A 14448-nucleotide genomic window follows, 5' to 3' on the forward strand; every position below is an offset into this window, starting at 1 on the left:
TTGAATATATTTTACAAATAATAATATTTATACTTATAAATTTAACATTTTTATTATAATTTTTATACGATTAAATTGGTGGACCATTACTCTAATTAAGTATTAATAATACTACTTACAAATAATAATTTTTTTATTTGAAATCTTTTTCCATTGCAAAATCAAAGAAACGGAGTGATATATGTTGATTAATGATTAGGTTTGAAGAGAATATGAAAATGGAGTAAAGGTGATATGAAAATAGAGTAAACAAAGTAATTTATGTGAGAACATAAAAAATAATATGAAGATATTATAAAAGGGGAAGAACATAACATTATTTGTTTATAATTTAGTTGATGAGAAAATAATTTGTATCAAAGTTAATAAGTTGACTTCGACTTAACTCATCTCTCAACATATCCATGGCACATGTCTATTTTTGTGTGCATGTCCTCTTTATTTTGGATTTCTCTTATTCTAAGTTTAATAAATTATATTGTGATACACTTTTCCATATAATCTAAATATGTAACTTTTATGTTATTGTAACCAAACTTAAGATGTATAATAATTGGAAAAAGATAATCCAATGATCCGAAAACATGAATTGAAGGATAATTTGATCCACATTGCATCACTACAAGTAGTATGTTTACGAGAGTTAGCCTTATATACATGTGGATGTTTTTGACTCGGACATGATTGTTTCTGATATGATGATACATGTGAGAAACAAAAAAGTGTTAGTCAAGGTAAAAGGTGGGATGTTATTTTATACTATGTGTGCATGAAACTAGTAAGGTAATCAAACAATTTTTTTGTCCAAATTGGTCTTTCGATCATTGAATTGATCTCTCTATATCGATATCTCATATTTGGTTAATGATGAACTTTTTCATTTTTTCGCATGAACTTTTCACTTTTTCATTAATCGTATGATTGTGTAACAAATAAATTGCATAGTGTTGGACTCATCCATGATCGAGGGGTCTCCAATTAATGAGGATGAGTCTCATTATTACCCAACATGATAATAGTAAAAAGTTACAAGTGAAACATCACATCTTAAACCAAAACCTTGAGACAATGGTTCAATATATCTTTACCGCTTATAAATTCTTCCACTCATTCTTTTGTATCTAATGTAGGATTTCAACTTGAATATATCCAACAATTTTTCGTGTAAATATGGGTACCATATATTTACCAGTTCGCTCTCAAATATGTCTATCATATTTTAGCCGAACCATCGACTTTGATATCAATTGTTGGGCTCGTCTTCGACTAGAAAGCCTTTAACCATCGATGAGTCTAATTGTTACAGAACATGGAAAAAGAGAAGAGTCACAAGTGAGATATAATATCTTGAGCCAAAACTTTAAGATAATAATTTCATGAGTTTTTCACTTATAATCTCTTCCGCTCATCCCTAATATATAATGTGTGAGATTTCATACTTAAATATGCTAACATATTGCTAACCATTATTATTATAATATATTAGGTTAAGAATATGATTGAATTGAGAGGAACCAAATATTTTCCATAATATGTTTCTTCTATCATATGCTAGACTACTAAATATAATGTCAACTCTAAGGAATTATTAAAGTATAAAATGTCAAATGCACACATATGTAGATGTCTATATTCAAATATATAAAATATGTGTATGTATGACGGACATGGTAAAAGTCAATTCTTTATTATGATTTTGTTGTAAAAGTTATTCTCTTGAATAAATAATTATGATATTTTGTAGTTTTGTTGTTAAATTATTTTCTTTATTATATTCTTGTTGTAAAAGTTAAATTTAATTAAATGCACAATTAAGAAAGGAAAAATGGATTTGATTTGATACACTATTTTTTATGAGGAAAACATATCCACTAATAGTGTAAATTTTTTTTACACCGTTAAATCATCTATTCTTAAAAATTATTAACTTTTAAATATAAGTATTACAAATGAAAAAATTGTGGATGTAGTAAATGTGTATAAATTTTTACACTAACTGTGTGTAGATTTTACACTCTTTTTTTATTGTGCTTAAAAGGACACTCTATAAAATAATATATTATATATATTATTTTATTTTTTATTCAAATTCATAACACATTCTCTATTATCTATTTTTTATTATAAATTATTTTTATTTTTTAAAATAATTTCCACCTATCACTTATTACAAAGTTAAAGTTCCTAAAAAAGGAAGAAAAAAAAATAGGTAGCCTGAACTTGGTCTAGTAAGTCTAACCCAATTTTAATATAGTCTGACTGGTCCAGGCTAAAAAGTTCAGCTTCAATAAAAAGTATATAATAATATTCAAGCCATGTAAATTTTCGGCTTTTGACGGACTAACTCAACCAAAGCCACCCATTTTGATGCCTATAAATACAGTGTAAGGTTTCATATGGTGTCATTGAATCATTTACTACTCATATTTAATCTTCGTTAATCATTGGAAAAAATATTACAAATAAATGATGAAAGATATATTAAATATGTATCAACATTACACAATATCTATTACTCAAATTTTATTTAGTTCCAAATGCATAATAAGTGATGTTATTTTAATGAAAGAAAAATGATATATATATTCATCCTAAATTCTCATATCACAAAAAGTGATAATTGTCATAAAATAATATATTTTATTAATAATTGATTTACAGGTATATCATTTTTATATAATAAAAAAAAGTGATTTATAAGAATTATAACCTGAATCTTGAATCTTAGTAAAATGATGTTATTTTATTCAAATTAGATTCATCTCTTACCCCATTTGGATGGGAATATCTACAGGTATGTGAAGCGAACTCTCCTAGTGAATATTTTTTTTATCTTTTCCACCCACGAGACTTAAACCGAGATATTACTTAAGAAGAATCCAACATGTATCACTTGAACTAATATTCATTAATAATTCGATCTTAAGACATTATAGTAATCATACTTTATTAAGTGGTTCGCACATCAAAAGAGAGAGAGAAATTTATAATAGTAATAATAATAAATAAATTAGAGAATGTGGTGAAGAAGGAAAATCGAATCGAATCAAATCGAAGGTGGTGGCGAATGCGGTGGTGGCGACGGTGTTATCAGAAAACTCAACCCTAAACTATTCAAATTCAACGCCGATGTGGGTTTTTTACTTGATCTCGCTTCCTCTAACCACGGCCATGGTGCTTTTAACTCTCAGATACTTCGCAGCACCACATGTCCCTCGCTACGTTCTCTTCACCGTTGGTTACACTTGGTTCTCTTCCGTCTCCATCATTATTCTCGTACCTGCTGATATTTGGGCCGTACGTTCTCATTTCCCTCTTTCAATTTTATCTTTAGGGTTTTTCAATTATTGCATGTACATAGAAAGTTAGGAACAATGTTGACCTGATTGTTATTATGTGGATTGTTAGTAAGTGACGCGGATCGCGATTGCATTGTTTAAGGAAGAGGAAAAATTGATGTTTATGAATTAGTTTTCCAAAAGGATAGTATAGAGCTGGTATTCAACCGAAAATCGGGTTGATACTAGTGATTCTATTAAATTGGATATGGATAAGTTTTGATAAACTGGAATTTAGATTAGAGACTGAAAGAAATGTTTACGAAGTATAAGCACCAGAATGATTTACTTTGCTAAAGGGTTAGTGTTTCAAGTGATCAAAACAAAATATTATGCTACAGACGTATTGTTGATAAGTTAGCTGTATGTGTTTTTCGTTTTTGTTCTATGATTAACCTTGTGTCCGTTGAATAAAGGTTGTTATTTTCTCTTCTTTACTATCTACTTCAGTTCAAATATTTTAGATCTTTATATTGTTAATAGGTGAAGAGTGTGGTTAATTGTGGTTTCTATGACTTGCACAGACGATTTCTTCAATCCATGACAGTGGAGGCATTTCTTTCTTTTGGAGCTGGTCTTATTGGAGTACGTTTTTGCTTACTTGGTATGCTTCATGTAAAGTTTTTATGATTATAGCTTGGTCGTTCCTGGTTCTTGTATGTTTGCATCCCTTTCACATCCTTTTGTGTACCTCAAAGGAGTTGTTATGTTTAGAAAGGAAGGCCAATTTTGAAATCTGTGTTGTTGGTTAATGGTCCAAAGTTTTTTTTGAGCCTGTTTGGTTGATCATGTGATGGTTGCTTTGCTCTCTCATTGCCCGACTGTCAAATATTCCTCCAGGATCCTCCTCTAGGTGCCTCTATTTGGTATTTAATCACCTAGTAATACATATGGCATGCATGTTAACATTTTTCTAGGGAACAGAGTTTGAACTGTATTGGATGTTTGTAATAATTTTTGCATAAAATAATATAGTTTTTCTGTACGATTGAAAGTTTATGGGATGTTATGTATGTGCTAGAATGCTAATTTGCTTTATGGGGGTCTTGTCGTATGCTTGCCTACATACTCGGCATGATTACCGCAAGGACATATTTAACGGCATTAACAGATCAGAGATGCAAACTTCCTCTTACATTTAAGTTATTTATCCTAAACAGGGCTGTGGTGCCCCTTATTCAGGGTTTTGAAGATGCTGGGGATTTCACCGTGTCAGAACGATTGAAGACTAGTGTACATGTTAACTTGGTCTTCTATCTAATTGTGGGATCCATTGGTCTTTTTGGACTTATTCTTCTCATTCTGATGCACAAGACCTGGTTGGTTCTCGTCCTCCTAACCCTATTTCTTTATGTTGATTTTAGCTTTTTGTAGTATGATGTTCTCTCCAAGTTACTGTTGAGTAGAACCTTCTTCTTCTGTATTTTTTTATTTTTTTCGGTATAATAAATCTTCCTTTTACTTTCTGGCTCTCCATGCTTTCCTCAAGAACACTCAAATAACAGCAATTTCTTCTTTGTTATGTACAGTGTCATATGTAGACATGCTTCGTTAGTAATTTGACTGAGTGATTTGTCATGACTGATGCATTCATGAACTTGGAGTCTGTGTGGACATCAAACTCTCTTTATGTCCCTCTCTATCTTTTCTTATTGTATGAATAATGAGGTTCTTGTAAACCTCTTTTTAAGGGGGGGTCTTCAATACACTACTCTGTTAAAATTATGTGTCCACATTCAGATTTAATCTAACTCATAACTCTATGGACATCTGTGCATTTACTCCCAAAGGCTAACACATTGCCTCTGACATTTAAAGAAAACACAATAGAACATCTTGACAAGATGTTACTTTGTAATAATATATAAATCACGTGCTGAAAAGCTGTGATAAAATATTAAAGAAATAAAGGTTTAAATTGTATATGTAAGTCAGCTTTTCAATAATTAATTGCTTGTATGATTTTTCGTGCCATGGTTATATAAAAGGTCTTGCTAACAAGTGCTCTAAGGGCATTGGTTATGGAAGACAAGACAAGCGAGTGTTGGAAAAACAAGTTCAACACTTCTCGAAATGTTAAACGCCTAATTTCCCAAGACAAAATTGTTTGTTTTGCTTCCTTAACCAGTGTCCTTAGGGCACTAGTTAGTATTTTCTTTATATAAATACCTGCTTTCAGCCCAATTATTTTATTTTTGACATGATGGTCATGGTTATCTAGTTAGCATTTAGTAAGCCTTTTTTTCAATTACATGTCTGTGTTTATTTTTTGTTTACTGTCAAGAGATACCTCTTTTTGGGAATGATTTCTAGTTGGTTGATATTTCTAAAAACAGGAGTGGAAGTCTTTTGGGATTTGCCATGGCTTGCTCCAACACCTTTGGACTTGTTACTGGTGCATTTCTTCTCGGCTTTGGTTTAAGTGAAATTCCTAAAAGCATTTGGCAAAATGCTGACTGGACCACCCGCCAGAAAGTTCTTTCCCACAAAATTTCCCAAATGGCTGTCAAACTTGATGATGCTCACCAAGAACTTTCAAATGCTATTGTTGTAAGTGGTTCATTCAAGTTGTCAGCAAAATTTCATGATTTTACCATTAAGAAGTTACTCTTAAATGGATTTATTGGAAGAAAAAAATGTTCATATTTGACAAGGCCAATGCCCAAAAGGAATGCAACAAGATAGAGCCACACCCAAAGTTCTCCCTGATACGGAACTTGGGACAGAGGGAGGGGGATCTCCAAAATAACACAAGAAATAAATTCCTTTTTGATTGAACTCAATGTAGTTGTTTGATCCATATACCCAACCATTCCTTGTAGAAAAGGCTTGATTATTGTTCTCGTCCTGCTGCAATTTTACAAGTTGTTACTCTTTCACTTGCAAAATAGAACCAGCGTTTTTCTTTGTCATCTGTGCCTTACTTTCATAAGTAATTTACAATAAAACCCTTAATCCATGTTCTATTCCTCCAGCTGGCTTTATTTCGAGTCCTGGATACGTTGGGAATACATAAGTTTTAAATTTCTGTGCAAAGCAGGATTATGCATCATGGAGCATATTTCAGCATCTAACGTCTCCTTCCTTCCCTGCTCTTCTCGTATAAAAAATACTAATAAGTTATTTGGGCTAGTTATGGTAAGACTTTAAGGGAAGTGTTTGTCAGGGTCATTCCAATTTATAACTTAGTGACTCCATCTGTCCTAAATGTTTTTGCCATTTTGGGGAAAGTGCTGCACTTTTGCTTGCTAGCAGTGTATTGCTGGCAGTTCTCGTGCTCTGTCCATAAAAATATTGTAATATTGAACATGATCATTTTTTCTGTACATTGACAATCTCATGTGCATTATTTATTGCTTTGTTTTTGCGGGTAAGGGGAGGATGCAAAATTGAAATGGCTTGCTTTAGAGTGTGAATCATGATAGACTCCAACTGTTTATGTTAGGACAAAGTTACACGAGCATCAAGGAATCAGCTCCCTAAACATGATAGTAAAGTTAGTAACTAACAACTTAAGTCGCATGGGTCCCATGATGGAGAGAGAGTGAGAGAGAACAGTGGAGTGAGATGGGATATATGGGAAAAGGTGGGAAAAAGAGTATGCAGGAAATTAGTGAGTGAAGGCATTGGGTGAGAGAGTCTGGCCTCCTGAAGAGCTAGGGTACCTTTATTTTTCTTTTCTGTTCTATTGGAGGCAGCGAAGAAGAGAGGTTCTTCTATTTTATGTACAAACAAACCTGTTACTGGTATCACACTGATGTCAGAAACAGAATTTAAGTGATAAGACTGTTCTATTAAACTATTTTTGGTCTAGTTCTATCGGAGTATCTCTGCTTTTAATGTACCCTTCCCCCTCCAAGTTCTTGGAGCTGAATGATTGTTTTTCTCTGTAGGTTGCTCAAGCAACATCCAAGCAGATGTCCAAGCGTGATCCTTTGAGACCTTACATGAATATCATTGATGATATGCTAACTCAAATGGTATTGAGCTTATGTTATTGGATATTTTGATTACAAATTCTGAATTGTTTTCTTTGTTTAGATCTAACCTTCAAATTTTCAGTTTAGGGAAGACCCATCCTTCAAACCACAAGGTGGTCGATTAGGGGAAAATGATATGGATTATGATACAGATGAGAAGTCAATGGCAACACTAAGGCGTCATCTTCGGGGGGCTAGTGAAGAGTATTACAGATATAAAAGGTAAGTTAATGACCAATTTGGTCTTTTAGTGGTGTTCTTTGCTTGATAACTTGTTCGTGAATCCTTCACACTAACAGCTGTTATGGTAAATTAAATTGTTAATTTATTACAATGAGCATAAGTATCTATTATACCTTGACAGTAAAATCACTTCTTAGTATGTCCCTCACGTATTACGTTTTAGGTCCTTTTTCTTTTTGATTATCTTCACTGGTGATGCTTGTAATTGCCTTGGTTAATAGTTATGCTTATTAATTTCCATCCTTTGGCTTTACTTGGACTGGAAAGATTTTCAACTTTTATTCCTAGATTCTACTAATATGAAGGACCTTGTAAAATCTGGTTTCTGATGTTATCTAACGGGGAGATAGATTCTGTCACATCCGTACAACAACTGTGTTAAACAATAGCCAAGCTTCATTTGATATTGTTGCTTTTGCAGTGAATATACGACTTATGTACTGCAAGCCCTTGAATTGGAAGATACAATAAAGAATTATGAACGCCGCAACTCAAGTGGATGGTTTGCTTCAAATTTCATTTTCTTTTGTTGTTTTCCCTATTTCGACACCCTTCTATAATGTATTACAGGTTCTTACAGCTCAGCTTAAAAAAAATAGTGCTATTATTTCAGGGAATTTAATTCGAGCATTAGATCACCTCGGGGAGGCAAGTTGGGATCCCTACTTGATACTTTAGGTAATTATGACTGTTATTAACCCAATTTTTTAACTTCACTGAATGTTTCTCTGCTGCATCTGGAATAGCATTGACTACATAAAATCCTACTTGCTCAGTTGCTTCCTATGTGTTGCAATCCTATTTTACTTTTTTTTGTGTGGTACATGATTTATATAGTTTAGAATAAATTAAGTTGACCTCCCTAGGTCCTGAAATGAGAGAATTTGAATATAATATTGATACATCTGGTGGGAAGTCAATGTAATTTGCTCGTACATATCTATTGCTTTTGGCTTAGAAGTTTCTAGAATTTCATCTCACTTATGTCTTGCCTTTTTCATTTAGGTTTATGCTACATCTTATTTTGAGTAATTTAATTATGTGAAGATATTTTGGTTAATGGCATTGAGCTTTGGGGTTCTGAATAAATGGTGCTTCTTTGCAGAATTTTTCTGGCGATGTATTTTAAGGAAACAAGTTGAGAAAGGCTTGGCCGTTATACTTGGTATCATATCTGTTGCCATTCTTTTAGCAGAGGCTACTCTTCTGCCTAGTGTTGATCTATCGCTTTTCTCCATTCTTATTAAATCCGTTGGAACACAGGAGGTGTTTGTGCAGGTAGGGACATATTTGTTAGGAATTTAAGATTTTGTGTGAACATTTAGATATATATTTAAAATATTTTTTCATTCTATAATTGTGAAACTAGAATGATGGGTTATTTTGTGTTTTTTTTTCACTCGTTAATCTTTGAAAGGTTGCATGAAATCAGTTATCCTCAATTTCTTGCCCAGGTGTTTGCTTTTATTCCTCTCGTGTATATGTGTATCTGCACATACTATTCCTTGTTCAAAATTGGAATGTTGATGTTTTATTCACTGACACCCAGACAGACCAGCTCAGTTAACTTGCTTATGATATGCTCGTAAGTTTTTATTCTGTTATTTTTGTTTCTTGAATTGTCTTTGCTGTTGAATGTACTGGTGATATTCTATCCTTTTTTGTTTCCAGAATGGTTGCTCGTTATGCTCCCCCTATCTCATACAACTTTCTCAATCTCATTCGCCTTGGTCCTCATAAAACAACTATATTTGAACAGGTATTTCTTTGCGGTTCTGATAAATCCTTGATTCTCAAGTCTCTTGAAGATGCTATTTTTCTAGCCTAATCCAACAAAGTGGTGGGCACTGGGTTGTTGCTGTCTACTGTGATGCTTTTCCACTTGTTTGTCTTTTTTAGCATATAATTTTTTTGTTGCCTGACTAAGCTAGCAGCACTGTTAAGTTATCTGAACTTCTGCATCAACACATCTTTGCTTCCTTTCTTTCTCAGTAATTCCTTTTTTTATTTTATAATTTGGCTCGTGATTTTGCTATGATTGCAGCGAATGGGGAATATCGACAATGCTGTCCCTTTCTTTGGGGATAAGTTTAACAGAATCTATCCACTTATTATGGTTATATATACCGCCTTGGTTGCAAGCAACTTCTTTGACAGAGTCTTTGATTTTATGGGGAGCTGGAAGAGATATATTTTCAAAACTGAAGCTGAGGATATGGATGGTTTCGATCCATCTGGATTAATTATTTTACAAAGAGGTATGAAGTGTGGAATTCCAGTGTTGCTAAAACTTATAGTTCAAGTTCGTAAGTTACAAATCATGTTGGAATTACTGAGTTTTGACTGTGATACCTGTGTTTGAGTATTGATTTTGTATTATTTCTAGAGCGATCTTGCCTTGAACAAGGACACAAAATAGGGGAGCAAGTTGTTCCACTTGCAAGGAATTTCAATGGTGTTGACATTGAACCGGGCAACAATTTTATGGTAATGTAGACACAACCTCCAAAATTTTTGAAGCAATCTTGTCTTACTTTTTTCGTATGTCATATAACATATCCAATTTAGGGCTATTTATTTAGGATTCTCAAGTTATTTTCCAAAAACATTTTGTCAGAAACATTTCTTTGAGAAGCCGAAAAATTCAACTTTCTCCTGAAAATTGATATTTTTTTTGTTTCTTCTAGATAAACATTTTATGTAAACCCCAGCCAAGCAAGCATATAAATGTCAGTTTTTTGTCATAAAAACACTTTTTTTCCTAAGAAGACCTAAACGAAGGGCCTTCAATCTTTCATGTTTTGCTCGTGAATGTTTCTTTGTTAATTTTTGACTACTACCCCATTCTTTTGGTTATGCAGTTTATTGACTTTACTTATTCCTTAAATTTGTTCAGGAGACGAATGGTGTTGAAATGAAGACAACTTCCAATTTAATTACTGAAGAACCATATGGAAGTATGTCTAAACATTTGAAGGAAGAGACAAACAGACAGGGTTCAAGCAGGGAAGCCATCAGCAACAAGTATGCTGCCATTAGAGAGCAGAGCAGTAGACCAGCCGAGAAAAACGTACCCTATGCTAATTCCATGCTTGATGAAGGCAATACCAGTTCTAGTAACACAGCCGTAATGCCATCTTCAGGCTTGGCGTCGACGTGGCTAAACATGAAGAACGGCTTTCAGAATTTCAAGGCCAATGTTGGGGCCAAAAAGTTTTTACCCATTCGGCAAACACTGGAAGATAAGATCTCCCCTGCTTCCTCTTCCGAGTCCCTTGATGCAATATTTCAAAGACTAAAAAAGCCGTCTTCGGATCAAGTTATTTACCATGATGAGGACTGAGGTGTAGATTTCAATCCTTCTTCAGGTCCTTTATCAAATGATATGTACAGTAATGGGAATATCTTAAATGATGTGCTTAGAAAAAATGTGTACTTATCCTCCATTACAGCATGAGATGGAAGATAATCTGCTACACAGAAACTTATACCTTACAAATTAATCTCATACAAAAGCTAGTTGATTCTTAGGGGGGAAAATAGTAAAAATTGTAACAGTACGAAGAGTTACCAATGTTTTGCATGGTTTGAACTGATAATTGATTACTCAGATTGAATTGCTATTTTTTATAGGATATCTTTCATGTTTTGATGGTGAATATTTCTTTGTTAATTTTTCAGATAAAAGAAATCCTTGTTCATTTTGTTTTTTGCTCTGGATATAAAAAAATGATTTTTTTACTGCTGAGTGACATTTTCTGATGTTCCAACACAAATGAGATTAAGGACTTGGTGTGGGAATGAGATAATAAACTGAATCAAAAACAAAACTACTTCAGTTAGACTCTGTTCCAGCATCAAAAAGTCCCTATATTGGGCCTAATTCTTGGATTTGCTTAGAACACTTCTTCGATGTCATGAAATATAGTTGTGAGGTGACCCTGAAGTATTTTTTTTCTTCTATTTCTCTCCTAAATCTAATTCGCAAATAAATACTAAGTGTTACAGTTGGAGGAGTAAGAATACAAATATTATTTATATTTATCTCGAAGTAACAGCAATTAAACCTTGTTATTTGAATATCAACTTTTGAACATCATATGTGAGATTGTTCTATTTCTCATTTACTTTCTTCCTTTTGTATACACGCATTTAAAAATCAAAAGGAACATCATATGTTTTTCCATGTTTTGATGTTCATGAAACTTATCCATGATGATTTACTTGTAACTCAAATGTGAAGAAAAGTAACTAAATCTCATACACCCCTTACAATCCTAGAATTGATAGAAGCTTCCTTTGAATCCTTTTTTGTCAATTTGATAACTTTAGACCAAAACCCATCTTTCTTTCTACCTTGAACTCCACCAACATCCCTCTCTCTTATCCTTGTTCTTGAAGCAAAAGCATGAGACTTGCTCTTCTTCAAGTTCAACTCATGTTTAAAGCTTATCATGCAAGAAACATGATTTGTTGCATGAGAAGCATTCCGACCGAGGCGCCGGACATGAGGTAAAGTAGCATGATTTGATGAGGCATTAGTAGGAGGAGAAAAGGGTGGTTGACCTTGAGGAGAACAAGAAGAAGGACAATCAATAAGGTTGTTGTTGTTAATGTTGTTGTAGTTGTTAAGTAGTGAGAGTTTGTCTCTTAAACAAAAGGAACAAACACCAGGTACTTTATTATCATTTGGGTGATTCTTGCAACCTCTTCTTTCTAAATAATGCATTTCATTCATCTTGTTTTTCTTCTTCTTCTATACTATAAATCCTCATGCATACTATAATTTATAGATTATGAATGTTTTACTTGGTCTTCTTGTTTGTATTAGTCACATTTCTTTGTTATATTTCAACTTATTATTAAATGTTTTTAGTGGAAAATTCTCTTTAGAAAACTAACATATAATTTTTGCAACCTTATCTAATATAAGAGAGGTAATTAGTGAAAATGAATAACTATGATTATTATAAATAGATAAATAAGAAATATATTAGAGAAATTTAATAGAAATAGATGTAATAATTATATTTTTTTATTTGTGTGCTCCACTAATAAAATAATCTAAATGAATGATAAATAATATAATAAGAATGAGAATCCACTTACTTTAAGATTGAGTTTTTTAAACTCACTCTTCATCCTAACCATAAATTCTATGAACATATAATGATTTAGATCTACTCACTAATTCAAACCATTAAATTTTCCTAGAGTTGATAACAACTATGAAAAATAAGTTTAAAAAAATTAACTCCCTCATCATATAATAATTATATATAAGTCTTTAACCAACAATAAATAATATTCCACTGATTTTTCTCTTAAATTTTAAATGTTGTCGTAGATTCATTATTCAAAGATTGAATGCGCAAGAATGCGGGTCGTACGGTCAACCCTCCAGGTTTGTGCTAAGCTTTAATCTTAATTATGCTGCCCTAAGCTTATATCAATATTATTTCGAGAAAAAGATGTATGTGCTAACAGTGTATGAGTTTTATACAATGTCATTGTATCATCATCATTATTGTTTATTATTGTTGACTTTTCAGAAAAGATAATCCAAATGAACGGTGAATGATGAAATGTATGTGTATAAATCTTTATACTGTTAGTGTATACATTTTATACTCTATTATTTTAACCATAGATATCAAAATTGGATCCATCATCGACTTATTCAATACAAACTCGAGTCACTATTTAAATATCTTAAAAAATAAATTATACATATTATAAGTTATTAGATAAGGTATGAAAAATATTAAATATGTTTTATATGTCAATTGTAGCATCACTTGTGCTATAGTTTATGAATAAAAATCTTTTATACCCATTATTCTATATATCATTCAAACGAATAGTCTTAGTTACAAACCTATAATTCAAACTTGTCACATAATAAATATCATATGAGCACACGATTACGTGGAAAATACACGAGGCCACCGCTGAATGTCTCAACAATTCCGAGTGAGTTAGTTCCCATTATCATTATTGTTGAAAAAATCTTCATTCATGAGTTACAATATTTTTTTATTGGTCAAGTGAAAAAAGCATAGAAGTGGATTTGAGATTATATCTTGATCCAAATCCTTAAGGTATTAGGTCTATGAATTCATTCACTTATATGCTTTTTAATTCATCCATTTTTGCTCAATGTGAAACTTCTTCATTTATACTTAGAATACTCAACAATTATTTATATATAGTTCAGATTTCGAATTGAGATCCCCTGTCACGAATAATGTTTCATTCCTCATCCTGAGCCAATCAGAAGAAGATTTCTATACCTCATGATGGCCGTTTAGGCCCTTTTGTCCACAAAAATCAATAATGGTGTCTTAGTAGCATTCACACTTGAATTGCTTATTTCAACAATTTTAAAAATAGAGTTTTATGATTTTGATATTATATATAAGTTTGTTTAATTTTTTAAGAGTTTACTTTTGAATCTGATTAACTTTTTTTAGTCTTTTAATTTGTGATTTAAGAGTTTAGTAGCATTCATTCGGCCGACTCCATCTAATAAAGGCTATGTTATTGTTGTTGACTTAATTTTTGATGTCACTTCTTTTAATTAATCCAGAAAAAAATTAGGTGATCAGTTTAGACAGCCTAATGATCTCAATGTTATTGAGGATGAGCTTGTCATAATAATGAGGTTGCGAGAGTAATTTTATAGATATTTGTTCTCCCTAGACCCTACTAGTTAGGATCGGAACATCATATACTAGGTAGCCCTTAATAATGAGTAAGTCTCGATACAAAAGTGATACTTCAGTTCAATAATTACGAAGTCACGAATTCAAATCCTGAAAACAATATTTCTGCTTCCGGATCCCACTTGATGGGAATATCATATCCATGGCATCGATAAAAAAGGA

The 14448-nt window shown here is 32.4% G+C and overlaps 2 protein-coding genes across 3 annotated transcripts; one reads left to right on the forward strand and one right to left on the reverse strand.

The window, feature by feature from the left end:
* LOC109327007 (LMBR1 domain-containing protein 2 homolog A-like) lies at positions 2999–11222 on the forward strand. Of its 2 annotated transcripts, XM_019559972.1 has the most exons (14): positions 2999–3297; positions 3863–3942; positions 4499–4657; positions 5675–5888; positions 7232–7318; positions 7401–7540; positions 7983–8063; positions 8175–8239; positions 8667–8839; positions 9016–9146; positions 9233–9320; positions 9606–9819; positions 9948–10048; positions 10458–11222. In XM_019559972.1, the coding sequence occupies exons 1-14, from the start codon at positions 3130–3132 to the stop codon at positions 10902–10904; spliced, it is 2148 nt and encodes a 715-aa protein (XP_019415517.1). In that variant the 5' UTR covers positions 2999–3129; the 3' UTR covers positions 10905–11222. The 2 variants fall into 2 exon arrangements, with proteins under 2 accessions (XP_019415517.1, XP_019415518.1); XM_019559973.1 differs by lacking the exon at positions 2999–3297 and having other exon boundaries at positions 4521–4657.
* On the reverse strand, positions 11570–12326 carry LOC109326481. Its single transcript, XM_019559181.1, has 2 exons — positions 11806–12326; positions 11570–11722 (listed from the first exon to the last, which is right to left on the reverse strand). The coding sequence occupies exon 1, from the start codon at positions 12297–12299 to the stop codon at positions 11820–11822; it is 480 nt and encodes a 159-aa protein (XP_019414726.1). The 5' UTR covers positions 12300–12326; the 3' UTR covers positions 11570–11722; positions 11806–11819.

The sequence above is a fragment of the Lupinus angustifolius genome, chromosome LG14 (assembly GCF_001865875.1).
Source record: "Lupinus angustifolius cultivar Tanjil chromosome LG14, LupAngTanjil_v1.0, whole genome shotgun sequence".
Classification (NCBI taxonomy): Eukaryota; Viridiplantae; Streptophyta; class Magnoliopsida; order Fabales; family Fabaceae; genus Lupinus; species Lupinus angustifolius.

What these genes read in the sequence shown, in the direction of transcription:
- LOC109327007 (XM_019559972.1), top strand. Translation starts at nt 3,130, where the DNA reads ATGTGGGTTTTTTACTTGATCTCGCTTCCTCTAACCACGGCCATGGTG. An exon ending in TACCTGCTGATATTTGGGCC is followed by an intron (nt 3,298 to 3,862) that starts GTACGTTCTCAT and finishes TGACTTGCACAG; the next exon opens with ACGATTTCTTCAATCCATGA. An exon ending in ATGATATGCTAACTCAAATG is followed by an intron (nt 7,319 to 7,400) that starts GTATTGAGCTTA and finishes TCAAATTTTCAG; the next exon opens with TTTAGGGAAGACCCATCCTT.
- LOC109326481 (XM_019559181.1), bottom strand. Translation starts at nt 12,299, where the DNA reads ATGAATGAAATGCATTATTTAGAAAGAAGAGGTTGCAAGAATCACCCA.